General features: G+C 46.7%; 1 protein-coding gene across 1 annotated transcript in view; it reads left to right on the top strand.

The window, feature by feature from the left end:
* The window catches only part of LOC118794634 (pleckstrin homology domain-containing family H member 3-like), a 34,470-nt gene extending 8,316 nt beyond the window's left edge, over positions 1-26,154 (top strand). Inside the window, exons 3-13 of the mRNA XM_036552887.1 lie at positions 7,387-7,475; positions 14,916-15,098; positions 16,251-16,408; positions 18,680-18,803; positions 19,632-19,929; positions 21,568-21,775; positions 22,171-22,307; positions 23,004-23,124; positions 23,396-23,896; positions 23,996-24,187; positions 25,705-26,154. Of these exons, the coding sequence (XP_036408780.1) occupies positions 7,387-7,475; positions 14,916-15,098; positions 16,251-16,408; positions 18,680-18,803; positions 19,632-19,929; positions 21,568-21,775; positions 22,171-22,307; positions 23,004-23,124; positions 23,396-23,896; positions 23,996-24,187; positions 25,705-25,845 (2,152 nt within the window). The 3' untranslated portion in view covers positions 25,846-26,154. The remainder of the gene's footprint in view (positions 1-7,386; positions 7,476-14,915; positions 15,099-16,250; positions 16,409-18,679; positions 18,804-19,631; positions 19,930-21,567; positions 21,776-22,170; positions 22,308-23,003; positions 23,125-23,395; positions 23,897-23,995; positions 24,188-25,704) is intronic.
* The last annotated feature ends 1,283 nt before the right edge of the window (positions 26,155-27,437 follow it).

The following is a 27,437-nucleotide window of genomic DNA, read 5'->3' as shown; positions in this document are numbered from 1 at the left end:
GAAGCTGAGGGGCCAGACTGCCCAGGAGATAAGGGCTTGTCGCTGGGAGAGGCTCTCCACAGCAACACCATGACTTCCCCCACGGCCCCGATGCGCTGTCTCTGCGCACCTCCCCTGCCTGTCCCCTCAAATCTCAGATCCTGCAAAGCATGTACGGGCCTACCGGCTGAGTGAGAGAATTGCACCGCTGGCCTCTCGGTGAAGCGCGTGAGGAGCATTGGGAGGGTGCATTCACACAGGCTGCAGATGGCTGCAGACTGCAGATTAAAGCCCACAATTGCTCCCCTTGTGAGTCTGCGCTCATGTGCTTGCTTGCTGGGAGGACAGGATGCATCCAAACCACAGCTTCAAACTCAGCCAGTGTTCTGGGCCATTACAAGAGTTGTACACTTTCAAAGGTCAATTTTGTAAGAGTTCAGAGTTCAGTGCAATGGTCACAGAAGCAGACTTGGACACAGTTTTTTTCTGGTTTGGTGAATGTTTTTTTTTTAAACAAACAAGCGCTAATTTACCAAGACAAAGCAAGGCTTTGTTTAAGTTCACCAATGCAATGAACACACATGGAATTTTGCAACATTTTAACATCTGCTGCTGTTACATCTTGTCCAGCTGTATAGCTGAAGACAATGAGAACCAGAGAACAAGAAGCATGGCATTTGTGTGATCTATTGTTTTTAATCCCGGCAGTAAAATTTTGGTGGTCCTTGCTTTATATACTGGTCATGTGTTTGCTTAGCAGGTTGTTGTATGGGCTTACACTTTACAAGTGTTTCAGATTCTTTCTCCATGGTTTCAGTTAAGAACAGCAGCCAGCTGTGGGAGGTACCGCTGTGTTTGTGGTCAGAGCTGTACTGAGCGCTAAAAAAGTATGAAAACGTTGACTCTGAACTGTTCAAGTGCTTGCATGTGGGGCCTAGGAGGCAGGTCTCTGTGCTTTCAGAGGAGGAGCTCGGAACAGGAAGCAAGAGGAGCTGGGGACAGCAGGGTGAAATAATCTGGCAGAGGGGACCAGGCACCCTGAAGGTTTTAGTCAGACAGGATGTGGCTGTTCGGGGAGTTGGGGGAGGGGGGGGAGGAAAAGGGGCACAAGATGACTCAGTCCCTCCCGAGGAACGCCTACATAATAGGGAGTGGCCGGGACAATTAGTAAGGGTGTGCATCCCGTCACCTGGCAGAGGAGAGAGAACAGCCAGGGCCTGTCCAGGGCACGATTTACAGCTGCCTGTGTTAAAAGGCACAGCGCAAATTCCAAGGAATTCATTAACCGCTCTCAAAGCTTGACCTGCCCATTTCAAAGGATGAAATGGAAACGATGACTTTATGGTGACAAAATGCCTCTGCTTTCCTTTTTTTTTTCCACACTGTTGGTACCCAGGGCAAAATAAAAAATGTAGTTGTGTCACATAAAAGGAGATCTGAGCTAAGTCCAGTTTGCCTCCTTCCCTTCTTGAGGGAAAAAAATGATTAAATAAACAGATTTGTCATTTTCTGCTCTGTAAACACGCTTTAGAAGTTTTACAAAATAGAGGAAGCCGATAAGCTACCTGAGCAGTGATCTTGGCTTGGCGAGATCCTCGGAGCCTTGTGGGCGTTGTGGTTGAAGTGTGCATTCAAGGTATCCGGACTGAGCCGGGTGAAGACAGCTGTCACAGCCACAAGTGAAGACATCACAGGCAGGGAAAATACAGGCCGCGCAACTCCGCCGGTGTGTGAGTGACACCCCCCCAGCACCCCGTTCGGCTCTGACGTGACAGTGGCTCCCGTCATTCAGCCCGAGTTGGGAAAAACCAGCAAAACGTCATTTAGGTGTGATTCAAAATTTGTCCCTTGTCCTTTGCAGAGAAGGAATCAGACTGACTGGTGCATTTGGCTGTGTTTCTTTTTTTTTTTTTTTTTTTGGGCTGAACGAGACCTAACCGCTCAAGCTCTGCCCACTGTTACTGATGCTGGCCTACTTACGAGAACTAGAACAATGTGAGGAATGCCATAGACCAGCAGTTCTCAAACTGGGAGTCTGTGATAGGTAGCCAGGGGGTCCATGGAAAATTCTAGATTTGTATGTTTGTTTGAGTTGTGGGTGACCCCATTAACAGCATGCTACCATATTCGCTGATGTTTGGTGCATGTCCGTGCTCACAAGCACTCTGGTGGGTGTGTGGCTTGGGCCATCCATGTCAATTAATCACCTGCCATATTGGAAGAGAGGCACTACTGGCCCATTTGCTGGTTCACGAACAGTGAAAGCCCTGATTGACTGTAGTTCTGGCCCAGTCTTAAACTGTGATGAGTTTGTTTAGTTGAGTCCTCCAGTAACAGCGTACTTGCATCTGTTTCCTCACAACGCTTACGATTCCTAGCCTCCAGAGGGATTACTCTGAGAAGGCCTCAGAAACACTGTCTGCCTGACCCCTATAACCCCACACCTTCCTGTCCATCCCTCTCTCTCTTGCACGCTCCGTTTTCCCCAAAGCCCCATGTTTTTGTTTTTTTTTTTGTTTTTTTGATCTCCCTGCTGTTCAGCCCAAAGAAATTCCTTGGCAATCCTCTTGAGTAAACTGATTATTTTTAGAAGGGAGGTCATAAAGGCCTACTCTTAATCACCACATTCCCATGTTCCCACCGTCTGAAACAGAGGCCCATACAAGCCCCCGGCTATGAAGACGGCACGGGATAGGTTTTTTTATCTCACTTTTAGCCATGGAGTTATAGGAGATTTGAACAGCTTCATACTCACCAGTGATATTATGCTGTGCACCCTCTCTGTACTTGCACCTTCTAGAATGAGAGACTGTCATATACCATGAGTTGACCAGTTTTTTTTTTTATCCTCGCCAACATTTATGTTGATGAAGGAGTATTACCCACACCCTGTTGCAGCTCCCAAAAATGCCCTTGTTGCACAAAGAAACAAAAAATTGGTTTTGACAGATACGGTCTGTTGAAATTTAGTCCCAGATAAAAAGTCTAAATCTGGAAATCAGAGCTTGATGAGTCTTTTTATGTGTGTGCCATCAGAGACTCAACAGGGAATATTGATTTGTCCAGTGATCTTGCTTTTTTCCTTGTATTGCTCTCTCTGGAAGGAGGGTCAGCAGGATGTGTGTGTGCTGAGACGCAAAGTTCACCACGTTCGTCTCGTCATGCTCGTTAAAATCTGTGGTGCTGGAAATCACTCTGGATAGGAACGTCTGTTAAATGAATGTAATGTAATGTAATGTCAATCCACTAATCCTGAGAAAAGGCTGTCTTTAACTGTATTTCAGAAATGTATGACCATGTGTATTTTGATTTGTTCTCAAACGATAATTCCTCTTTTTCCATATTTCTGTCAACTTCCTATTTTTGTTGGGCCCACAGATGGTTCTGGTTAGCATGGCGAGTCTGCATGGCGTGGAGCTCACATCTGGGCTACAGAGGTTTTGCTCAACATATTTGGTTTCACTTCCGTAAACAGAATGCAAGATTATTTTTCTTCTCCGCCCTCCTTTCCATAGGACGGATTTTCATGTTTTGGAATTTAACATGCCGTTCCTCTCGTGACAAGGGTCCCGTCTGTGCAAACACGAAACCATTCCAGATCAAAACTGGTGGATGTTTACCAGAATCTTTGACTTGTTATCCGGGTAGCAGTCTTTGTTCTGATCTTCAGTTCTGAAAATAAAATATTGACTAGTAGTGCTTGCCGTCACACTATCTCACAAATGACATTACAACAGTTTTTTTTTCTTGGAAATGTACTCATTTTTTTCCTTTGAATGGTACATAAACTCAGTTGAAAGACTCAGCACTTTAGTGTTAGTTCAGTCGTGAATGACAGACAGCTTGTTGAAGAAGTGCAACACCAGGGACTGACTTTAAGCACTTTGTGAGAATAAGGTTTTTAAAACATAACTCAAGTTGATTGGGAAAACCGGTTCTTATGTGTCACCAACCAGTTTGCCTGCTCCCTTTTTTTTAAAGGAAGTACTCTCTAATTTTAAATGGTTTTAATTCTAAATCGGGATAATATTAAGCATAAGCGGCAGGGGTCAAACAGAGCATAGCTCCAGAGTGGCTGCGTGTGAGGAAGGCGTTGCTGTGAGAGCCCACTCTGGTGTAATGGACCTCAGGGGTGCCATTGGAGGAGCAGCCCACGCTGTCTGCCTGCCCATTATTCCAACACCTTAATCCCTGTGTCAAATTGTTTCCTGCATGCCACTCGCAGGAAGTTTCTACTGGGGGGCGACCAGTGCCGGGGATGTTGGGAAGAGAGGGGGCGGGACAGCTGTGGAGACCCGAAAGTCCCATTTGTCTGTCTGCCAAGGTGTATCCTCCATGAATGAAACTTGTCTCCTCATAGTCTGCTGGTAATTTTTGCCCTGAGTTGTGTTACCCCTAACTTTGTAGACTTATAGACTGCCGAATAATGTCTACTTAGTGGCCAATTTTGCATTTTAGGTGAGAATTGATTGGTTCCTCGTTCTACATTAGGCACTGGTCATGGAATGCTCACTAACAAATCTTGGGCAAAAGGTGTCTGCAATAACAGCAGTTACACTTGGCAACTTGTAGATTAGCAATACTATAGGTTTGATTGAAAACATTTGTAGTTTCTCACTTGTGTTTGTAACACAATCAGATTTATAACTTAATTTGACACATAGTAGTACACCTTGTCTTTATGATTTTATCCTTGTGTGACCATTCCTTTTGTTTTCAGAGGAATAGGTCCTAAGAGTTATTCATTTGCTAATCTGGTCACACAAAATCATTTGCAAAAGAGTTTCATTTTGATTGGGAGTACCACCCAGGCCTTTTCAAAACTAAGACTGAGAGTTATCTCAGTGATTGCATTTGTATGTGTGCTTGAGCTCTGCTGGCACCATATACAGCAGCTTACAATCACATATTGTTTCCTTGACCTTTGTAGAGAGTAGCATGGCAACTCTGGCCCTAGAATGGGCCATTGATCTTGAAGGTCAAAGTTGTTTGGACAACAAAAAGCGAAAGGCCAGCTGGATGGCTGTACCCCCCCCCCCCCCTCCTCCCCCTGTCTTGCGCAGGTAAAAATGCAGAGGCCACTCTGGATATGCTCCTTTTGACATGTGTTCCTTCAGGCAAAAGTGCTTACCGGGGCATTCTGGGAGTAGAACAAAAAAAAAATCACTCTGACTAATAAGACCGGCACAGACAGGTTCTGAGTCATTGCCCATATCAGACAGGAAGCAGAGACTCAGCACCTGGGCTGGATTGGAGCCCTCCCAAGATATGTTACAAGCGTTACGTGCCGAAAAAAATGTCAGCTCAGACCTTACTTGCAGATGGCAACACACAATCTCTTATCTTTCTCTCTCTCCCTGTCACTATACACAGACACAGACACACACACACGCATATATATATATTTTTTTATACACGCCACTTATATTTATACAGATATCTTACCATGTCTATTCATATTCACTGTAACTGGAGATATTGATCATGGGAGAGATATCCTCTCCCCTCTTAAAACTGAGGCTGAACCCATCAGCTGTTCTAAACTAACCCCCTTTGGGGGTTAAACTAACCATTAGTTTTCTTACCTTAAGATTTTCTGTAAAAGCATAGCCAGTCTAAAACTGCCTAGAATACAGGAGCGAAATAGAGTGCAGACAATTTTTTGAGAATGTCCTGAGATGGTCCCCAAAAGGTTAAACACGTACTTGAGCACAGGATGAGGAGAAATAGATGACACTAAAATAACTGTGTGTGTGTGTGTGTGTGTGTGTGTGTGTGTGTGTGTGTGTGTGTGTGTGTGTGTGTGTTTTTGTGCACATGTGTGTAGGGTGTCAGCAGCAGAGGGTGCTGAGTGTGCCCTCAGCACAGTGACTGGCGGTGCTGTGTTATGTGGTGCGGGCAGGCGATGTCTCGGACTCTTTGCCGTGTCAGACGCAAGGCTCCTCATCGCCCGGGGTCGCGCTCTCCACAGTGCCGTTAGGGCCGGTCTGGTTTAGTGTTTCCCTGTCATGACGTCTCTAAACCCCAGTCCCTGTCTGTCTGAGCTGCCACCTTAATTAGAGACTGGCGCAAATCCACAGACCTCTGCCGCTGCTGCTCAATTACACACACACACACACACACACACACACACACACACACACACACACACACACACAGTGCCTGTGCCTCTGGTATTACAAACTCTCCTGTCTCACTTTCCCTTAGCACTGATTGACGGTGTGAACAACCCAAAAGGAGCCAAAACTCCTGCCTACCTGCTTTCTGAGATTACAAAGATCAAAATGTACATGCAGCACTGCATTGGACACAGCCAGAGATCTGTGCTGACAGGACAGAGCTGCAGAGCTGCAAAGAAGAGCAAAATCTGGACCAGCCATAAATGTGGAAGAGCGGCAGACAAACCAGTACCACAGATCAATACATAAATCAGAGCAAAGACAACTGTAGTATATGGCATGTTTATGAGACATGAGAAAGCAGAAAGCTGCACTCATTTCCTGCAGTCTTCTCAGTGGAAGGAAGTAAATGCATTCACGTCACACACCCCCGTTTTGATGAGCAAATAATCTCTTAGAATAAACAAGGAATTATAATATAAATGAATGGAAAAAACCCATAAACGAGTTTATGGGATATAAATGGAGCTTGGTGGAGATAAATGCCTCAGTAGTCTCAAATGACCGCTAAAACCAACCGCCTCCAAAGTCCCCCCATAAGAATGACTCGCTGTGTTGGGTCACCGCTGGGAGTCCTTTGTTGTTTTTACTGATTTATTGTTTGTGAAGAGCCACAAGCCTCCCATTGTTGCTGCTGTGGGGATTTGACAGAATTCCCCCACAGGCCACAAAGTGACCCTTGTTTGGTCTTGGATTCTGAAACTGTTGTGTCTGCAGTCAGCTCGTCACTCTCTGCACCTTGGGTCTCTGCTCGCTCCTGTCAGTCACGCTGTCCATTCTCAGTTTATCTTGTAATAACACAATAATAAAATTCTGCTCTTCAAAAGCATTTCAAACTGTTACATGATGTGACACTCCTTTAAAGACTCCTGATAACAGTTAATAAGGAAAACAGTTCCCAAAGCAGTCAATAAAAGTGAAAGCTTGCATTTATATTGTTGAGCTGGTGTTTCTACCTGAACATCAAGCGTATTATTTTTTCCCCCCATGTCGCTGCGGGAGAGAAAAGCCCTGTATTTTTTTTTTTTGACGTGTTCATTGGCTGGGAGTCAGTCACCGTATCCATTTCAGGTTTATTTTCGGTCCCGGGAGTTGGCAGCCGAGCAGATAAAGTGGAGCCAGACTGTTGCACCGTGCAGACAGGCAGCCGGTCTCTCGGAGCGAAGGCGCAGAGAGCAAGTTTCTGTGGGGGAATTAACCCGTGTGTCTCTCCCCTCCACACACACAGCCTGTCAGAGGTGCCGGAGGAGATGAGGAGCCTGATCACCGAGAAGGGCAAGATGGGCCTGGAGGAGGACCCGGAGCTGGTGGTCAAAGGTACGCCTGTTCTGCTCCGTTGCACTGTGAGGAGGGGTTTAATGTCCTAATGGAACTTTGCGTGGAATTCAGTGACTGCGGGTCAGTCTACCTGCAAAGTGGTCTGACCTTTAACTTGAAACAACGCATCTAAGCAGGTGTTACCTATTTGTTACTTGAATAATAAACCACGTAGTATGAATGTAGTAAAAATGAATTCTTTGAGTCAATAATTCATCCTTGATGTGGGTATTTCCCATGTTCGTTCTCATACATACATGGTTACATTTGGTAAATTCTGGCCCCAGCAATAAATTGACTGTATACATTCACAATGGCTGAGTTTGGTCCTCTGATTTAATGAAGATTAGTACTCACACTTTTCTGTGATTGTGATGAAGTTGTGTAATTGACCTTCAGAAGCAGTTTCTGTTTTCTAATACAGTAGAATTTGGTGTTTCATAGAGCAGACAGGCATTTTAAGCTGGGATAGTTTGCATGGCTGTGTCTTTTAATACACCTGGACCAATGCATTAAGCAACTGCTGTAATACACTATAAATAGGAAGCCCTGGTCAGTTATTTTAAGCATTAAACTAAGTAAGGAGTGTTCATATTTGATACTTACCTGGACTATGCAGGTTAACGAAATTTACTCTTGCTCATTCAGTCTGTGTAGAGGGTCCTGCTTGTAAGCCCATGTTCTCTCAGTGAGCATGGATACCGTTACCATGACGCTTCAAAGATTGCAAACACACATAGAGTTGAGTTTTCTTAACAGATGACCATGGTGAGAAGTAGCTAGGTATTAAGGAGAGGTAGCCTCACTGCCGCTCAAAAATGTGTGCAGAATTGGCCAAGGAGAGGTTAAGTGTAAGCAACAAGCAGAAGGTTACCGTACTTCTCTAAGTTTGCATGCAAAAAAGAAAGTGAGTTGTTGTGGTGGGGTTCTAACACAATTATTTTGTTATCTTAGTTTAATATGTTGTAATGACATTATATGAGTGGTTAAAAAAAAAAGTAAATGAGAATTATGCTGTGGAAAAAAAAGAAAATGGAATGCTCTGCTCTTAAATGAGACCTAACTGCACCTTAAGTCTGTTGTCCAGTACTTACACCAACACTTCATGCATGTTTTTTGCAGTGGAGCCCAAAAAGAGGTATGAGATAATCACACCTTATTCTCGTACCGTTGAATGCATCAATTCATGAACGAGCGTGATCTCATTTGCTATAATTGTGCGCTCAGTGATTCCTTCCCACTAAATAGCTGCAATAGACTGTCTCCCTCGAATGGGTCATGTCCGGTTGGCGGCCGCCGCACCAATGCTAAATACGACACCCTCCTCCCAGCCTTAAACTGGCACCCACCAGCCAGTGCTCTCCTAATGGGGGCTAAGAGTGACACGTTCCATCTCAAACCAGGTCTAGACGCCTCCCCCGGCCTCTGGGTGACCAGTTTAGAGGCCAGACTTCTCGGCACCCTTTCGTGTTTACTCGGGTGTCCTCCGATGCCAGGCCTGTGGAATTCAAAACCTTGTTATTTTTTCTTGTCATGTGCAAGATTGATACTCTTTCAAGGCGCGTCAATTATGGATGTCCCTGCTGGCATCTGCGCTGGAGGGACTTCCTCCGTCGGCGGGTGCCAGCGTCCCCTCCGCTTTGTGCAAACGCTGCCTGGGGTGGTAAGACTACACCGAGAGAATCTGTCTGACTCTTGTTATGGGAAGCAAAAGGAAACACTATCTAAACAGTCTGTGAGAGATACTTTAACATAATGACTCCATTGGCCGTGCTACATGGGAGGCTAAGTATAATCCTTTTAAATGTCAAATATTAATCGCGGGTTCTGACGACGGATGGCGATGGTGGCTCTTTACATAAATCGTTCACCATTTCACCTGCAACTTTAAAGACCCTGAATGGATCACCATTGGCTTGGACCTGTTTCCCGGCTGATAGAAATCACCCTGTCACACCCAATGCTTTTTAAAAAGAGCTTTAAGGACTTGCTGCTTTCAACTCCCACTAGTAAAATTGCTAAGATCTGTTCCACTTCCCAACAAAAGACAGTATGTTAATAGCAAAATGGACACCGATATGTTTTTTTTGAAATCTTTTGGTTTGGATTATGGAGTAAATGAGCAAGTTCATGCTCCAATAACCTAAACCTTCACTTCATTACAGCATCTCATTTCAAAGCAGATGTGAAATGCATGAGAATCAGTGTTCCCCCAATCAGACCTGCAGGACCCATCCCTGAGCCTTTGTCTGTCCTACAATGCCTGGCTGCAGCATGACCCATTTCCTCTTTTTGTCTCCGTATTTCAGACACGCTGTCACATATTACTACTCCCCTGTTAAAAGGAGATCATTTTACACCTCCTTAATATCGTGATAATCCTCTCATGTTTGTTTTTCCTGGCTGGTGAATTCTTCTGCCTTGTACTGGGGAAATAGAGCAATTGGGCTCGTTTGACGTACCTGTCTCCCCCTGCAACATAGAATTAGCTCGGAACAAAATAATCACGGATCATGGAAAAGTTAGTTGAAACCCTTTTGCATTCCATTCCACTTCACTTCCAAAAACAGAAAGAAATGCCTTTTATAGCCCTTGATTTTGGTGAACCCTGGTCGTTGTGGGGGTGGGGGGGGGGGGCTGTTGAGGTGAAGGGTCACAACTGAGACATATTAACGGCAGGCCCAGCGCTCCCCGGGGAGACATTAGCTGGTGGTGAGATGAGATCCAGGTGGTGGGGCAGAGGGGCTCTGCAGGCCCTCACTGCAGGCAGCTGCGCTCTCTGTCTCTCTGACACAGTTAAAGGCCCTCAAAATAGCAGCTGCCACCAGTGACCGTAACCACCTCTGCACACACAAATCACCAGTGCCGTGCCGTGCGTATGGGAGAGGGGAGCCCTGCATTCATCATGTTAAAATAACAGTTTATTCATCGCTGAAAGTTGCTTAAAAACTGTCTTTAACGCTACTTCTTCATTTTAAAGGAACTTTTCACACCACTTTTGTATGTTGTATTTCAAATACTAATGTGAGTGTATTTGAGTAGTACCTAGGGCAACTTGTTGAGTATTTGCAAATACATGTGCTTAGTTCAGTAATTCATAAATAGTACTGTTCACTGTTTGCGTATGTATGCATGTATGTTATGCATGCGTACGTTCGTTTGGGTATACTAGTAGGTCCTTTTTCATGATGACCTGATTCAGGAAAATCCATGATCCTTTGATTGTTTTATAACACAAAATCCTGGTTTACAATGTGAGAAAGGCTGGGCAGTGAGAATGAGGGCAAAAAGAAGACCAGCTGAAAGCAGTGAAGTGAAGTAAAGCCTTTTTCCATCATGGGTCTTTTCATGTGCTGACTCTCTTGTTTTAGTTTATTCTCAGTTGTTTTCATTAAATGAACCCATGAGGGGGAGCTGGAGGAGATTCATTTATTTAATCCTTTGAGTGTGAGCTGTCTCGCTTGCCTTGTGGCTTATGCCTGTCCAAAGACCTTGATTTGCATCTTGCTGTTCTTTATGTCCCATCACACTTTGTATATCTCAAAACTGAATGTTTATACTGTGCTTTGTATCTAAGTATATTTTGATGTACATACTGTATATTTGTATAGCATTAATCAGTTAATCCCAGATTTATGTAACTTTCTTTTCTTTTTCTTATGTGTTCATGAACATGTACCTGTTTGAAAATTGGAAAATCTTCTTAAAAGTAGAATAATCCATCCGGTTTTAGACAGAGTTTCAGAATTGTAAAAACAAGCATCACCTGTATATGGATATCATTCAATGTCGAGATGTCTTACAAGAAAGACGGATGATCTTTTGTGTTCTTTACTGAAAAAAGAAAAGGTGGCGTGATAGCTGGGTCACTGAGTGCATTTCCATTGAAAATCAGGCCACCATGTGCATTTGACGTGTCTATCACGCACATCGCGTTCTGCAGATGGAGTGTCACAATGCTGGTGTACCTTGTCATTGCCAGCTGCAGGGAGAGGCATCCCTCTCTGTCAGCCAAAGGCAATGGGCACCGCCACCACTTATTTGGGACATGGGGGGGGGGGGGGGGGTGGCCTTTGGCTGCTTTACACTTCTGCGAGCTGCAACATCTCAATTCAGAAATGTATTTACCTTAAAATTTATAGTGTGTACTGCCATATCTTTCTTACATATACACCTCATCCCAGTATAGGCACTCATGAAAAGTTGTGACCTCTGATCAGCAGGAGTCGGCAGTAGACTACCTTGAAAAATGGCAAGAAATGGAAGATTTGTAGCGCAACTCTGTAGATGTTGGATTTGCATTGGGTTATTCATCAGCATCAGAATGACAGGCAATGATGAAAATATCCCATGTTGGCTAGGAGATTTGAAATGGGAGGGAGTCTGTACTCTGAATGATGGGGATTTCATTGAATTGAGCTTGCACAATCACCATGACAGACCTGGGTCCTGGAAGCACAGCAGTGACGCGTGAAAGTGCCTGGCAACCTTCTATAAATAAGGAGGGAGTTTTGCAAACTGGCTGTATGCTTGATTCCAGCCTGCAGGCAAGCCCTAATCTAACCTTTGACCCAAAGGGCCTGTGAGGATGTGACCTCATACCACCTCCATACCTCCATTTTCCTTCACGGTATTCCAAGCGTCTCGCATGCACGCCATGAATGTGTCCCATACTTACTACTAGAGGTGGGTCTTGAATGCGGTTGCAGATCTGTTTTATCATTTATCTTTATACTTCAAAATCCAGTTGTGCCAATGCAGCTAGATCTTATAAATTCAGGTTCAAAACTACAGTTCAAGTCAGTATTTCATCTCTTCTGCCTTTTTCACTGTCACATGAGAAACACTATCATTCATTTGTCCTCTCTTGCATTCAGGGGAGGAAGAGCTGCAGGTAGTTTGGTCAGTACACCCCCAACACACCCGTCTCCCTTGTCTTTCGTTTTTTCAATACCATACAGCATCAGAATCTTGAACAGAAGAGAACATGTACGGCAGGACAGTACAATGGAAGCAGCCTGTTGGAAAAGTGTGCGTAGTGTTAGGGTGGAGGCAGTTTCTGGGCGAGCCGTTGTGCGGGAACTGGGCACAGCGGGTTGCAATGACAGCGGGCTGCTATGCGTGCAGAGAGGGGAGCCTGCCGGAGACGACAGACAACCCCCCCCCCCCCCCCCCCCCCCCCGCCCCCTGCACAGCACTGTCTGCCTTTTTTTAGCCCCCGATTCCGAGCATGATATCCCGCTACTGTGGAAGCTGCCATGTTCCTCACAGTTCTGAGGGCGCACCCCATGGGGTCTTCTTAAAGGGACCGGCGAGGGCACTATCTGCACACCCACAGCTATTAGAACTGAAGGGGAAATTTCCGAAGCATCCCAAATAACTGAAAATATATTCAGTACTCAAAGGTATTTGACATTGCAACACCGAAGGCCCTCATGCTATGTTAAATATAAGGGCACCCGTCTTTTCGTTTGGCTCCGGTCCAGCTCCTGCAATGTAGCCACTTCTATTGCCGTACGTGATACCTCACGCTAAATTTGTTATAACCACCAGACTTTTTCCATCCATTTCAATGCTGCGTTAAGTAGCTTTGAATGTTTTCCTGCAGCTGTCGTCTGCGGGGACTAAATATGGGCGATTTAGTGCTTTCAAGGCTGTCAGCGAGATTACACGGGCCCCTTCTGAAATAACGCCGCAGGGTTGAAAGAGGAACCTCAACACAATGTATGTATATTTTCACGTTCCCATTCGCGTCTGACAGTGGACAGTAGTCAATTAATAGGTTGTGTTTATGCTTGCTTGGCTTAAGCAGGCAAAATTTCCACTGTACTGAGCAGGAGTGCTGTCAGTGAGGGAGTTACAGTGAGAGACGATGAACTGAAAAGCATCCTCACACAGATGGAATTTCACAAGAGGATTTTCCTGCGATGCATGTTAGGTCTTCCAAATTTGATTCACCTACAGCCATTGATTTATAAGTGTGATATCAGCATTGCACTGTGTCCCTACCAGAATAGAATGGCACAAAGGATTTCAGGCTGGGTCTGTGGGTCTTTGATTAATACCTTGCTAGAATTAAAAGTAAAGCAGTGTCAGGCAGTTCTAAGAAGGCAAAGGTGCATTACATTACTCCTACAAACTAATCTTTGGTGAATAGATGCAGCCCAGCTTTGGTCTAGATGTCCAGAGAATTCCCAGTCAACTTTAACCCTTGCTGTTGTTTGGACCCCACCTGCTCTCCCTTGAAGTAAAAACAGCATGTTCAGTGTAGGGACACTAAATAGTTCAGATGTTTGTGAGATTACATACTTATCAGGAACAGCTCTGACATGGAGACTTCATGTTTGGGAATGCGTCAAGGTTTGTTTTACTGAGCAACGATTGGAGAACAGAAGAGTAGCTTGTTGATGGCCAAACTGATGACCAAAACCACAGTCCGGTCTGCTGATCTGGGTGCAAACCAGTTAGCAATTGTTGAACACTGCCACCTGATTACTTAGCTTGTCTTGATCCAAATCAATCATTCGGGTTCAACAGGGGAGAGACAACAAGATCATGTCGCAACTGGGGAAAAAACTCTACATTCTTTGAACACTGATATAGGTATCTAGTTTACATTTACCTAGTTTTATGTTGGTCATCTTGATTTTATTTTCTATGAGGGGAAGGGAACAGCAAGATAGCTAACATAAAACATACAAATCAAGTGCAGTATTGCACATGGAAAATTAGTGTCACAGAAAAAACATTCATTATTTGTTCATTTTTACACTACTTCAGTGTTAATGAGCACATGTGAAAAGATTCTTAAATGTACACAAACAGTATTACCAGGTAACATTAGCTGGCATGTGTTTATATAAAATGAGATAATAATAATATTAAAATGTTTTCACAACATCTATCTTGGCTTTCACTGCACAAAGCCAGATCTGTTGCCTCCAGCAGATCGCTGGAGGGGGCCTGGCACCTCATCACATTAGTGCCATGCTCACACCTGGAGCCGAGGGCTACTGCTTTCACACCTGCATGAAGACATCTCAATTCAGTGCAGACCAGGGATTTTTTTTTGCTCCATGCGTCTGTGGTTTAACATGGGTCAGACGTGATGAATCCGTGTGAGTTGCTCTCAGTTTTTAACATACTGCAGTGCATGTGACCATCTATGGCCTTGTGCTTGACACTGCTTTTCTGATTGCTTAATTTATACCCATCATTTTTTTAAATTTAATGAACAGGTCCTATCAATAAGGTTGCTGTAAAAGGGAAGCCCCTTGGAAATACAGTTTGGAATACTACCAACTCTTTATCAGGCCTCCAGAGTGGCCAGTTTAGTTGGTCTGCTGTTGCTGAGAGGGGATGTTTTTCCGGCTTGAAAGAAGAATGAAAGTGTATTCCCCCAGGACAGAGTCTAGGAGATGTGCAATTTTGTGCCGACAGGTTGGCTGTACCAGAACGTTCACGGGGGCTGGATCAGACAGAGGAGGTACTGGTTCATCCTGACCCAGGACTCGCTGGACTACTACAGCAGCCAGGAGAAGGGCGCCCGGCGGCTCGGCACCCTGGTCCTCACCGGTCTCTGCTCCGTCATCTGGCCCGACAAGCAGACCTACAAGGAGACAGGTGGGAGGCCCCCGCTGGCCACACTATCCCTGCAGCGGGTGAAGGCAGTCAAACATAGACAGGCGTCTGTTTCAGGCTGGGGTATCCAAGCACTGGGTCTGGTTGTAGGCACGTGCTGCAAAGGATGTGCGTGCTGCCAAAATGATTCCACTTGATGAAATTGCAGAAATAGAAAGGTCAGAGGGTATTGTTCTGTTATTTGCGAAGAGAATAATCCAACCGGAGGCTTGTGTGTCTGGTTGTTCACAGATAACTTCCAGCCAACCACCTGGAACAGAATGTATTTGCGTGTATTCGCCTGAAGTAGTTCATATGGTCTTCCGCCACATGGGACTTTACTATGGAGGAATTTGAAGTATTTCCTTGTTCATAAAGAAATAAGAACAGGAAGGAGATGAAAAGGAAGTAAACAATGATATCCCAGTTTAGGGTGAACACTGACCTGTACCCATTGTTAATAAGCAGAAACAAACTTACAGCTGATTATATGTAATGCCACTCCCTTCCGATAAATCATGTTCTACTTTCGCTCTGTGTAATTGCCCTCCACTGAAACGACTGTACAAACAAGTCAGCCACTTAAATATCGCATAACTGGAGATCACGAGGAAGCAACCACACAGCCCACAAAGTCTATTTACAGGTTCACAGTTAATGAGACAAGGCTGAGACTTTTACAGTGGCGAGCCTCTAAATAGGTTATACGTGTGGGATCCAAGAGGGCTCCCTCACAAGTTTGCTTTTTTGCAGCTTTGGTTTGCAGCTTTTGTTTGCTTTGAAACAGCTTCCTCGCTTTACATGACCCATTAACCTACAGTTCACCAAGAGGGGAAGTAAGGTGGCAGCAGTCATTAAGAGAATTCCTTGGTCCAGAGCGGAACCTTTCTGCATTGAGTTTCCTTCTCCACCCCGAGTCAGATCTTGTCACCCTGTCAGCTGCTCAGATGCACTTTACCTTTTTGACCATTCGTACGCGTTGGTATCTGATTAAGCTCTATAAATGAGCTCTATATTCAATAATCACTTATTGTCCTCAAATAAGTTGCTGCATCAGAGACACCAGAAGGTTCCTGGCCTTCACCTGCCACGGATGTCTCTTTATCAGAAAAGTGGCCTTCTGGCTCATCTCGTTTCTCTGTGTTGTCATCTCAGGTTACTGGAGCATCGTGGTGTACGGACGCAAGCACTGCTACCGGCTGTACACCAAACACTTCAACGAGGCCGTGCACTGGGCCTGCACCATCCAGAAGGTCATCGACAGCAAGGCCCCGGTGGAGACGCCCACCCAGCTGCTCATGCGGGACATCGAGGTGAGCCGGCACGCGTGCACCCCCGCTCAGCCGCAGACCACGGCGCTCGTTTTAAAAAAAAGAGGACCGCTGAACCCGTCAGACAGCGCTAAAGGGCCAGATGGCGCTTGTACCTAGAATTCACCCCCTGTAGCTATGGCAACGGCACAGGCACTCTGTGTCCCGTTTCCAGTCCAAGGTTCTCGCCGCCGGGCTCCGTTTCCAGGGAATTGCCTCGTGTTCTTCCACAGAACTGCGAAAAAGAGCGAACGGAAAGTAACCCAGCGGGTTCAAACTGGAGCCCCTTCGCAGACCCGCGGTGTGAGCACTCACGCTGCACTGTGCTCACTCTGCCCCAGCGCGCGAGTACAGCGCGCGCCACAATAACACGCCTCGTTTTAGAACTACTTAAGGATACATCTCAACAGCGTCCCCACAGCCTTTCTATTTCGAAAGCGTGACCTCATTCTTTGCAAAAGAGGGGGAGAAAACAGCTTCACCAGTGGAGACAGGTCAGATAGGTTTGACACAGAAATGGCAGTGCGTTTCACTACTTTTAACTGCGTGTATCATTTGTCCGTGCTGCGAAGGGTATTTAAAATAACTGTGTATATGCAAGCCTTCCCCACACGTAGAGCGTCAACCGGCTGGTGTAGGTATTTTGGCTGGGTGACCGGTATTTTTAGATGTTGTGTTGCTAGCAGAATGCAATGCGGGAATCTCATTGAGCAGATGGTGTGGTATCACCGAGGCAAATGCCTTGTGTTGCGTCACTTGTGACCGGGACCCTGCGCCGAGGGTGATAAGCACTCCTGGACTTGGCTGTGAGGTCCTAATCTCAAGGCCCACAGGGCGTCTGCACTGGGGGGGGGGGGCTGATGATGGGCCTGATGATGTCTTTTGGGCTCAATGGTGCCCCCGTGGCATGGGGACCACAGCCTGCCTACAGGAGACATCCCCTTATACAAGCTCCCATCTTATGTTTTGTGCTACCATCAAGGCAGTCGAAGCATCAATGCAATTCGTATCGGGTAAAGTAAATTGCTGTGTCAAGGATCTATACAAGCACACAGAACAAGCACGAACTTGTCCTTTTTTCCCAGGTTAAAAGATGTATTCTCACCTCTTGTAGATGAGCTCTTTTGCCACAATAGTTGGTCATATTGTCATTAGGGAAAAAAGTAGTGTAATAGTGTAGTATAGTACAATTGATTGAAAAAGGATTGTCTGTCAAACAGTTTGTTCAAATATGTGTGTTTGTGGGTGTATATGGTCAAATACGTACAGGTTGACACCAAAGCATGCACAATCCACTGTGAATGGGCTCAAAGTATGCACATTTGTAATGGATCAGAGTGCTCTAAGTTGTACCACTAGAGTCTGCACTCAGTTGATTCCCGCCCTCAGTCCCCTGTTCACTCCACCTCATATGGGAGAGCTGGCCAGAGCCTTCAGCCTGCCAGCTCATCATCTCCAGTATGTTGGCTTTGTCGAACCCTTGCAGATGTGCCTCTCCTTCGTGCTTATTCCTTGTTTACCTCCGGAGCTTTATGAAGTCTCTTAATTCACCAAAATTCTTGGCTAACGTTGTTAGACATTTTATTTAATTAACACAAGGCTTACAAATTTGCAGTGCCCAAGTGTGCATGTCTCCATGTACATTATATATTATATGTTTGTATGCACTTACGCATAGGACAGATGGGAATGGTATTGCAGAGAAGAGCAGATGATTCAGCCAATCATCAAAGGGTGATTGAGTAAATTTTGCTGATGGCTGCAGTCCTCCCTGAGGAAGAAAATGAGAAATTTAGTGGAGACCAGACAGATGCCTTGTGTGTGGCTGTAAACAAGGACTTCTCGTAAATACTGCTTGTTAATCACGGATAGCTGTTGCTTTTTGAAATGCAATGCTGTTTGCATTTGATGGTCGATTTCAGAAAAATAAGCCATGAATGCAGTATTTCTTTTTTAAAGAACTGGGTTGTTTAAAATGAGAGGGCATGCCACCGATTGGCAAAAATATGGCGGCCAAAACTCTGCAGAATGTCGGAAATTTGGCAGGGGGGCGCTCAGGGAAAATAGAGGGGCACCGTGCCCGCTGCGTGGTTTAGAAAAAGCCCTGCAGTCTTCACTGATGTAGAATTAAGGCTGTAAAATCAGTTACGTAAAGTTTCTTTTCCTACCCATAGTAACAAAACATACCAGTTTAAAAAAAATGACCTGTTTGAGGGACACGATCGTTTCCTCTGACTCTGTTTTCCTGTCCTCTCTGATGCTCTTTCTGTGCAGGAGAACAAGTCCAACCCAGAAGTTGTGGAACATATCTACGAGCACAATCCCATCCTGAAGTACACCCAGAGCCCCCTCTATGCTCCTCTGCTGCCATTCCCTTACGGCAGTCTGGAGCACACCCGTAAGTAGAGGCTTCAAGTACAAACTGCAGCTAGCCAAGGAAGCAAGGCTGTTCTTATGCCACTGTAGCTAGTATTTCTGCAACGTCTGAGTTCACTGCATAACATGGACCACATGTCAAAAGTTTGGACATGCATGATTAAGATAATTGGAAACATGCAATTCAAAGACTTTTTGATCTAAAGACTTATGCTTAAATGCTTGAAATTTGTTTCCCAGACAAATATGAATAGTGAAGTTGATGCCTATGTATGAACTTCTTTTCCAAAAAAATAATTTTAAAAATATTTTTTGGCTACTTTGAAAAATCAAAAATACTGTATAAGTTTTGATTTGTTTAACACTTTTTTTGATCACTGCATAATTCACACAGTAACACAATTGCATTGTGTTATTTCATTGTCTTGATGTCTATACTGTTACTCTAAAATGTGGAAAAGAGTAAAAATGAAGAAAAACCCTTCAATGAGTTGGTGTGTCCCAACTTTTGACTGACACTGTGTAAGGTTCACATATTAGAATAATAATAATGATGACATTAATATAAATATTAGTATTTTTATAATGTAAATATTAAGGAGGCTTTTTATTTTACTCTGGATCAGAAGCATATTCTAATTGAAGAAAATGTAAACAAATGACGGTCAGGCACTTCACTGTGGTTGAGATGACTACTAGTTGAAAAGGGCGTTCTCCCTCATGGCATGAATTCTGTGATGCGATAGTAATCAGCACTCATTTTTGATCCAATAACCCAAGCAGAAACCACTGTCAGCAGTTCAGTTTCGGAGCAGCGCTGAGGCTCACGGGCCCCTCTGTCCCATTTCAGACCACAACGGCAAGGGGTACACCACGGTGCGGGACGAGGCGGTGAAGGTGTTCAACTCGCTGCAGCAGCTGGAGGCAGCGCGGGACCCCGTGCCCCTGATCCAGGGTGTGCTGCAGACGTGCCTGGACCTGAGCCCTCTGCGGGATGAGGTCTACTGCCAACTGGTGAAGCAGAGCAGCGGGTGCCCCGCCCCGGACACGCCCGCTCACCTCCGCTACTGGCAGCTGCTCACCTGCATGAGCTGCACCTTCCTGCCGGGGCCCGCCGTGCTCAGCTACCTGCGCTTCCACCTCAAGAGGTGAGCCTTCCCGACGCCCCCGCGCCCCCTGCCCTGCGCTGTGCATGCTGGGAACACAGCTGCTGCCTTCCTCCAATCGCGTGTCACGTTATTCAGCATAACGTGCAACTGCGGCAGTTGCAATGTGATGTCAATGGTACGAAGTTTGGAGGGAAAGAGAGATGGCCTTTTTGCCCATGTTATGTTATTCAGGTGAGCGGCCGTGGCTACAGTTGCAATGTGATGTCAATGATATGAGGAGGGAAAGAGAGAAGGCCTTTTTGGTGGTCTTAACAAAAAAAAAAAATCTGTCCATTTCACATTCTCACAGTCGGTCTCTTGTGAGTTTTCTGTAAGATTTCGTAATAAACAAAAAATATTTTTTGATGAATATGGGTTCTTTGATTTTGTAGACATGCCTTTGTGCATGTCAGGATGCAAACAGCTACGGCTCTCCAATGAAACGCTTCTGGCTATTTGTGAGGTACTCCGCTATTTCTGTTCGCATCTTTGTTCCACTCGTTGAAAGTCACATTGTTCAAGATGGCGATTCAAAGGGTCAGTCTTAAAACAAGGGGGGGGCCTGACCACATCAAAAGTGCGTTGTGTGTGTTATAAGTAATATGTGGACTGCTTTCTGCAGTCTGAAAGGAAAAAATAAGATTCGGTTCCCAGGAAGCCAGACGTTGCGTAATTCAATGGGATCAAAAAACGCTGCCTCTTGGATGACCGTTTCGCCCAGTTCCACAGCTGTGCTGGAACCGAGCAGCCGAGCATTTCGGAGTAGTGGAAGCGAGAAAGGTACACAGGAGACGATGAGGGGGGTGCAGAGAGAGCGCAGCCAGGTTCCAGTGGAACATTCCTAATCATTTTGTCGCTGAACCAAACTTCCCCTTCATGAAAGTGCAACTGCAAGAGCAGCTCTCTCCGTTTGTGTTGAGAATAATCAACACGGCTGTTTGAATCGCTTCCTGTTTTGCGCTGGGCAGCCAGGAATTTGGTGAGAATTGCCTTTTACACGGTTGTGTCGCTTGAACAATGCGAGCCCGCTGAGTGGAACTTCCTCCTCTTCACTGAAGAAGTCGATGACCTCGAGGAAGCACTGGACCAATCCGGTTCACCCCAGCACAATCAACCTTTCCTGTTAACTCTTTTATGGATAAAGGAAGGAAAATCTTTTAATAGTCCTTTAGAGCCAGAGTGGCAATGTAGCGTGCTGCTCCACACTACACTGACCTGGAGAGTATTAAAGTGTGATAAAACCTAAATAAAATTAAGATTGCTGCCTCAAACAAACAATATGTTCCCTCTTCAGGATGTGTAATTTGTCTGATTTCTAGTTTTTTCATTATCTTTACAGCAGCATTAAAAGTATATTTTGTGTTCATTGGGTGCCCCTCCAACATTTTGATAAATTTCAGTCAACCGAAAGGTTGCTGGTACACTGCTGTTGTACCCTTGGGCAAGATACCCACGACTGCCTCAGTAAATATCCAGCTGTATAAATGGGTAACGTAAGAAACTGTGACCTATGTAAGGCACTCTGGATAAGAGTGTCTGCTAAATGCCAATTATGTATAATGTAATGTAATGTAATGAAAATGACTGTGTCGCGCTTAGCTTCATACCTCCTCTCTGCTCTTTCCCAACTGTCTTAAGGGTTCAGAGCCAGTACCCGGACACGGAGATGGACCGCTACGCCGCCTTCATCTCCGAGGCACTGGACAAGACGCGACGCAGGGAGTGCGTGCCGTCCTGGGAGGAGATCCAGGTGCTGATGGGCCGGCGGGAGATGCTGTGTACGGTGCACTACCCCGGGCCGGGCTCCTGCCAGGTGCCCATCAGCTCCCACACCACCGCCGACGAGGTGAGGCCCCCGTGGGGAACACACTTTCTGTCCCCCCCACTCCCCCGGGCGGGACTCCCGGCACTGCACAGCAGGGGGTACAGTGTGCTAGGGCCTGGTGTGGCGCTTGAAGCGCATGTGCTGTTTAATCAGTAGCACTGCCTCAGCTCTCCACATTCACTCCCATAACACAGCAGCGCGCTGCGGTCTGGGAGTGTTATTTTCATCATCGCTCTCACGTCAGCTGGTATTTTTGGGTTGTTTTGCTAGATCTGATGCTGTAGCTGTCTTCTTTTTTCATTGGATGCTGTGGCCGCAGTGGCCCATTGGATGACCCTGCCCGTTCTTCTTTCCCTCTCCTCTCTCTTCCCTTTCTTCTTTAAACCTCTCTCTTTTTTCCGTCTCTCTGCCGCCAGGTTGTGGAGAGGATGTCGGAGCAGCTGGGCCTGCTGGGCAGCCGGAACACCTTTGCGCTGTTTGAGCAGGGCGCGCACCGGGAGCGGCCCATAGCGGGCGGCACCATCGTCGCAGACGTCCTCACCAGGTTTGAAAAGTACGTATCGCTCAGGGCTTCATGGACTGACACTGATGGTCATTACTCTGGGGTTACGCTCTCTGCCGTGTGTGCGTTCAGTTGGTGTGGAATGGCAGTACAATGCCTAATCCCGGGTGGAGGAAAAAGGTACTTTTCATTGGTTGGTTGGATTTTCCAGGTTTCTTTTCCACAGTCCCACTGTTGTACAGTAGCAATCAAAGTCATGTTGCTGTGTATTTTCATGAAACAATTTGCCTTGACCATTTTAATACACTGAGCACATACCTGACCAAATAATTTAAGTCTTCCTTGATGTCTTCCGCTTTTATATTCATTGAACACATATCCTCATTCTCTGGTACTCAGCAATCAAGTTGAAGCTGATACCATTCATTATTACTCCACGGAATTCATGGCGAGATTAAAAATTGAGTACAAATAAAGGTATCTGTGTTATTAAACAAGGCGTGTGCCAGATGGACTCCGAACTCAAGTGGTAAGTAAACAGACAGACTCCCTGCGCACAAAGCCCAGGGTTTGTCACCGAAAAGCGGTGGTGTCACGGCGTGGGAGTGGCCGGTGAGCAGGGTGTGCCACTTCAAAGGGCCGAGGGTGAGGCTGGGATGCCAGTCTGAGCTCTGCCTTGTAAGTCAGCTCTAATGGGGCTTTTTCCCGAATGCCTTCCCCACCCAACACATGTCTTCTGTCTCGCAGCCTCTCTGCCAAGGAGCCTGACTCAGACTCGCAGTGGAGACTCTGCTTCAAGCTCTACTGCCTCCTGGACGCGGATGGCATCTCCACCGACAGCATCGAGTACCTCTTCCTGTTCGAGCAGGTAACGCAATCCGCAAAGCGGGGAAAGGAAACGGGACGGGGAGGTCAGATAGGGAGCGTCCAACACCCCCCTTAGCGGCAGGTTTGACTAATTGTTGCGAAACATGTGATCTCATGGCTCCGGTAAGTCAAATGACTCATGTACATTCCTCAAGTCTTCCAGAGACCGGTAATAAAGCTAACAGGACAGAAGTGATCTTGTGAAACGGATAGGGAGTGTGGGTAGAAGCGCAGCAACTGACGGAGCTCTCCTTTCTGCCCCCCCCACACAGTGTCACGAGATGATGGTGCGGGGCCAACTCCCGGCCTCAGAGGAGGACCTGCAGGCCTTGGCCGCGCTGAGGCTGCAGTCTCTGAATGGCGACTTCAGCACGCACTCCCCCTGCCCGCCCCTGGACGAGCTCTTCCCGGGCCACGTGGTGGAGGCCCGGGTCCTGCTCGCCCTCAAGGCGCCCCCGGCCCCCCCCGCCACCGTCCCCGCCGCCCCCCCGCCGCCGCCCCCTCCCGGCTGCCCGCAGCGCTTCCCTGGCAGCCTCCTGACAGGGGCGCTGTGGAGCCACACGGCGGCCGCCGCCCACAAGCAGAAGGTGGAGCGGGACCAGCGGCTGCGCGGCCGGCTGAAGGAGGAGGGCGCGGCGGTGATGGGCGCCATCGTGGAGCGCTGGAAGGGCCTGGTGGGTTACAGCCGGCAGGACAGCATGGCCGCCTACCTCGCCATCTTCAGGCAGTGGTCGGGGTTCGGCTGCACGCTGTACGAGGTGGACTTCTACATCGTGAGTGCTCCCTGCAGCCAGTGTCAGTCGCCAGCTGTGGGCTGAATCAGCCGCATCCACAGTTAGGAAGTTAACGTTGTCCTGCCTCTTTTATTGTAGAGCTCCACCGGCAGTTTCTCTCAGAAGCTATGGCTCGGAGTGGCAGCCAAGGCGGTGTCGCTGTATAAACAGGGTGAGGCAGAGGCTCTGGAGTCCTTCCCCTACGGCCAGATCTGCTCCTACGGTGTGTCCGACAGCAACACCTTCAAGATCAGCGCCCAGGACCGGGACCTGCTCTTTGAGACCAGCAAGGTACGGAGCTCCACCTCCTGTCGTCACTGACTGCCTTTGGGCAGTAAGCTGAGTCTAAAAAAAAGTCTGTCAAATACTCCACAGAAACAGGGCTTCTCATTACAGTCCCAGAGGAAGTTTCCACTTCTGACCTAACAAATGTATTATGTCAACGCTTTTAACTGACTGTTTGGCTAAAGTGGGGCACAGTCCTTGTTGGTGTCAGGTGCCCGTAACGGTTCTGCGGCCTTATCAGTTAACGTTTGATACGCGGTCACAAATAGCAGAGTGTCAGCTCTAGATATCTAGCCCACAGCTTGCTGCTAGAGTGAAAGAACGGGATGGTGTCACACTTGACATAGTACAGTCTGAGAGGCAAAACAAAGCAACCTACTTAGCTTCCTATTGTGTGTGGGTAATTAGCAAAGACACATTTTGCACTTTTTATAGAGCTGAACATTTTGTCCGTCCGATCCTCCCAGGCCTGTCCCATATGTGCTGCAGATTTGCTTTCTTCTTCCCACACGGAAAAGAGTGGTCTCTTGCAGGGCACAAAGGGGTGTTTATTTATTTACAGGAGCAGGAGAGTGGGCAAGCTATGGAGCTGCTGTCCTAAGGACATTCATATGGGGCATTTGTAGAGTGGGCTTGTTTGCAGCTGAATCATTTCAAAAGGAGGGCTGGAAGGGTCCATAGACTCTGCTTTGAATGCCAGCTCAGAATACAACATGGGTCATTTTTGGGACAATGGCGCCCTGAACCATGACCAGGTCAAGTAAGGTTCTGAGCTGTAGTCTGAGCTCTAATGTCTAATTGAGGATGGATGTAGAGCACAGCAAGCGGACCCCAACCCCCAGTGTGCGTGCCAGCGTACATGCATGCATGCGTGCATGTATGCACATGCAATCCCCACCCCCTAACACCTGCTACCACTAGGATTAATGTTTATTTTACGTGTAGTATTGTGATGTATTTTGAATTCTGCGTTCTATACTTGGCTTCCATTGCCTAATCAGGTTGCACAACTTAACTTGTGGTAGGGCATGAATGGTGATATGCTCACGCTCACTGGTCTGTGAGTGTTGTTAGCCTGGTCTGACACTGTTGCTTATTTAATTTGAATGGATACATCTATGTTCTTTTGTGCCAGAAGTCATTCTGGATAAGAGTGTCTGCTAAATGCATGTTACGTAATGTAATGTCTGTGTAATGCCCATTTGGCTTGTGGACCCAGAGCTGGACCAGCAGCAGACATTCCTAAATCTACATCACTAAGAAGTCGCTGCTCCTCCTAGCATCTACGACACTTCATTTTTAATTTCATATTCAGACGCAAAATTACACAACCACACAGAGCTTAACTGATAGTGGTTGCAGCTCGTTTTTGCCCACTTGTGTCCCAGAACTCCCTGTCTGGTTCCATCCGGTCTGAAACCAGAGTGTTCCTGTGAGAGTGAATCTATTTCTTTTGTGGTAGTGGTCGAGAAGTAGGTAAAACCCTCATTTCTGTGTTTGCTGTCCTCCCCCCCCCCCTGCAGCAGATGGAGATTATGCAGCTGATGAATGCCTACTTCAGCGCCACGCACCAGCAGCAGCAGCAGCAGGGGGGCGCCGCGGAGACGGACAGCGGCCTCCGCCTTCCCCCCGCCCTGCTGGAGCTCCCCTCGCACCCGGTGTAAGGCGACCCGCCCGAAAACCTCCCCGCGCTCGGGAACCGCTGTGACCCGCGGGACAGGCGAGCGAGCAAGCGAGCGCGGCTCGGCCACAAACACACTTCACCGTACCGTCACGGGGGGCGAAAAGGGGGGGCTGTGCCTGGAAAACGAGGTGTTTCGGAGGGAAGGAGGAGCCTCGGGTCCACGGCCCCCAGCTCCCGCTCTACGTCACGTGGCACGTGTTCCCATAGGGGGGGCTCTGGAGAGCCCACGTGGCTCCACCCCAGACTCCACACAGGCTCACGTTTCCTGGAACCCCCCCCTAACGCACCCCCCCCCCCATTCTGTAAACCTGCCAGCAGCTCCAACCAGATGCCAAAGTCAGTCAGTCCCTTCCTGTTGGCATCATCACGCGTGACTCTTCATTCGAAGTTATTCGTGGTGCATGTGAATATTTGGTGGGGGGAAAAAAACCCCTTCCAATCGCCATTGTATTGGCTGATGAGAGTGTGATTGAAAAGAGTAGCAGAGTATGGCTAACACTGTCAGACAGAAATATCCAACCACCAAAGGCTGCAATAAGTTTATTTCCCTTCATTTTTCTGCTAATCAGAGCTCTAATCCTAGTATGTACACCTTGATTCCTTCTAGCCACAGTGCCCTTTTTCCTTAACACTTCAAGCGCGCAAATCCATACTTTCACAGAACTGTGATTCAGTGGTTGCTGAAAAAGAAGTTGTGTGACACTCCCAACTTTTGCCCACAGGTTTTTGACTGCATCAGTTGTTCCATTGTTTGTCCACATGAATTGCGTAAAACCAAGCAATTTCGGGGTCAGCGTTTGACTATGAATATTGGTCAATTTCCTCTCTGGAAGCGTAGAAATCGGCAAAAGTGATGTGGCTGAAAGCGAAACAAGCCGGGAGGGAGTGCTGTGGCAACAGCAGGAGCAGCGTTGAGTAAGTGCTGAAGGCTTGGGACAAAGTGTATTGAATATACATCAACTCCAGACCAGAGTAATAGAATATAATGATTCTGCATACCTGCCTACATACCGGTGAGCCCCTTCAGGTTCACACCTGTAACTGTAAGAGCAACAGGATCGTTCTCTACACCTTCTCCCTCCACTGCCCTAGCTGAACGTTTCCCATCTGTTGCTGTGTCGCCGACAATGACCGTTCAGATCACACAGCATTTCAGAGGGGTCAGGGTCGCCTGCATTTTAGGAAGGGGTAACCAGTATTCCCACATTTCTGTTGTGGATGGTCCACGCCAGGACCTAACAAACACAGGTTTGTGCGGGTGGCTACACTGACAGACAAAAAAAAAAGCATGCCGTATTGAACACATGCAAGAGAATCCAAACAGAATGTGACACTACCCCTCCCCACAATAACCTCCATCTGCAGCTCCTACAGCATCTGTCCTTTTTGTTACCACGGTGATTACATTTCTACATGTAATATTGCTTTTGAATTATTTAAGTTCTCCAGAAGTATGTGACATGGATTTTTTTTTACATATTTAATTTTGTATCTCTCTTTAAGATGTATTTTAATCTTTTATTTTAAAGTGCATCAGACACTTGTTTTTGAACTATGTGACTTGGATTTAAA

Source organism: Megalops cyprinoides, chromosome 19, assembly GCF_013368585.1.
Source record: "Megalops cyprinoides isolate fMegCyp1 chromosome 19, fMegCyp1.pri, whole genome shotgun sequence".
Classification (NCBI taxonomy): Eukaryota; Metazoa; Chordata; class Actinopteri; order Elopiformes; family Megalopidae; genus Megalops; species Megalops cyprinoides.
Note: the sequence above shows the minus strand (reverse complement) of the source record. Positions and strands in the feature narration are given on the sequence as shown.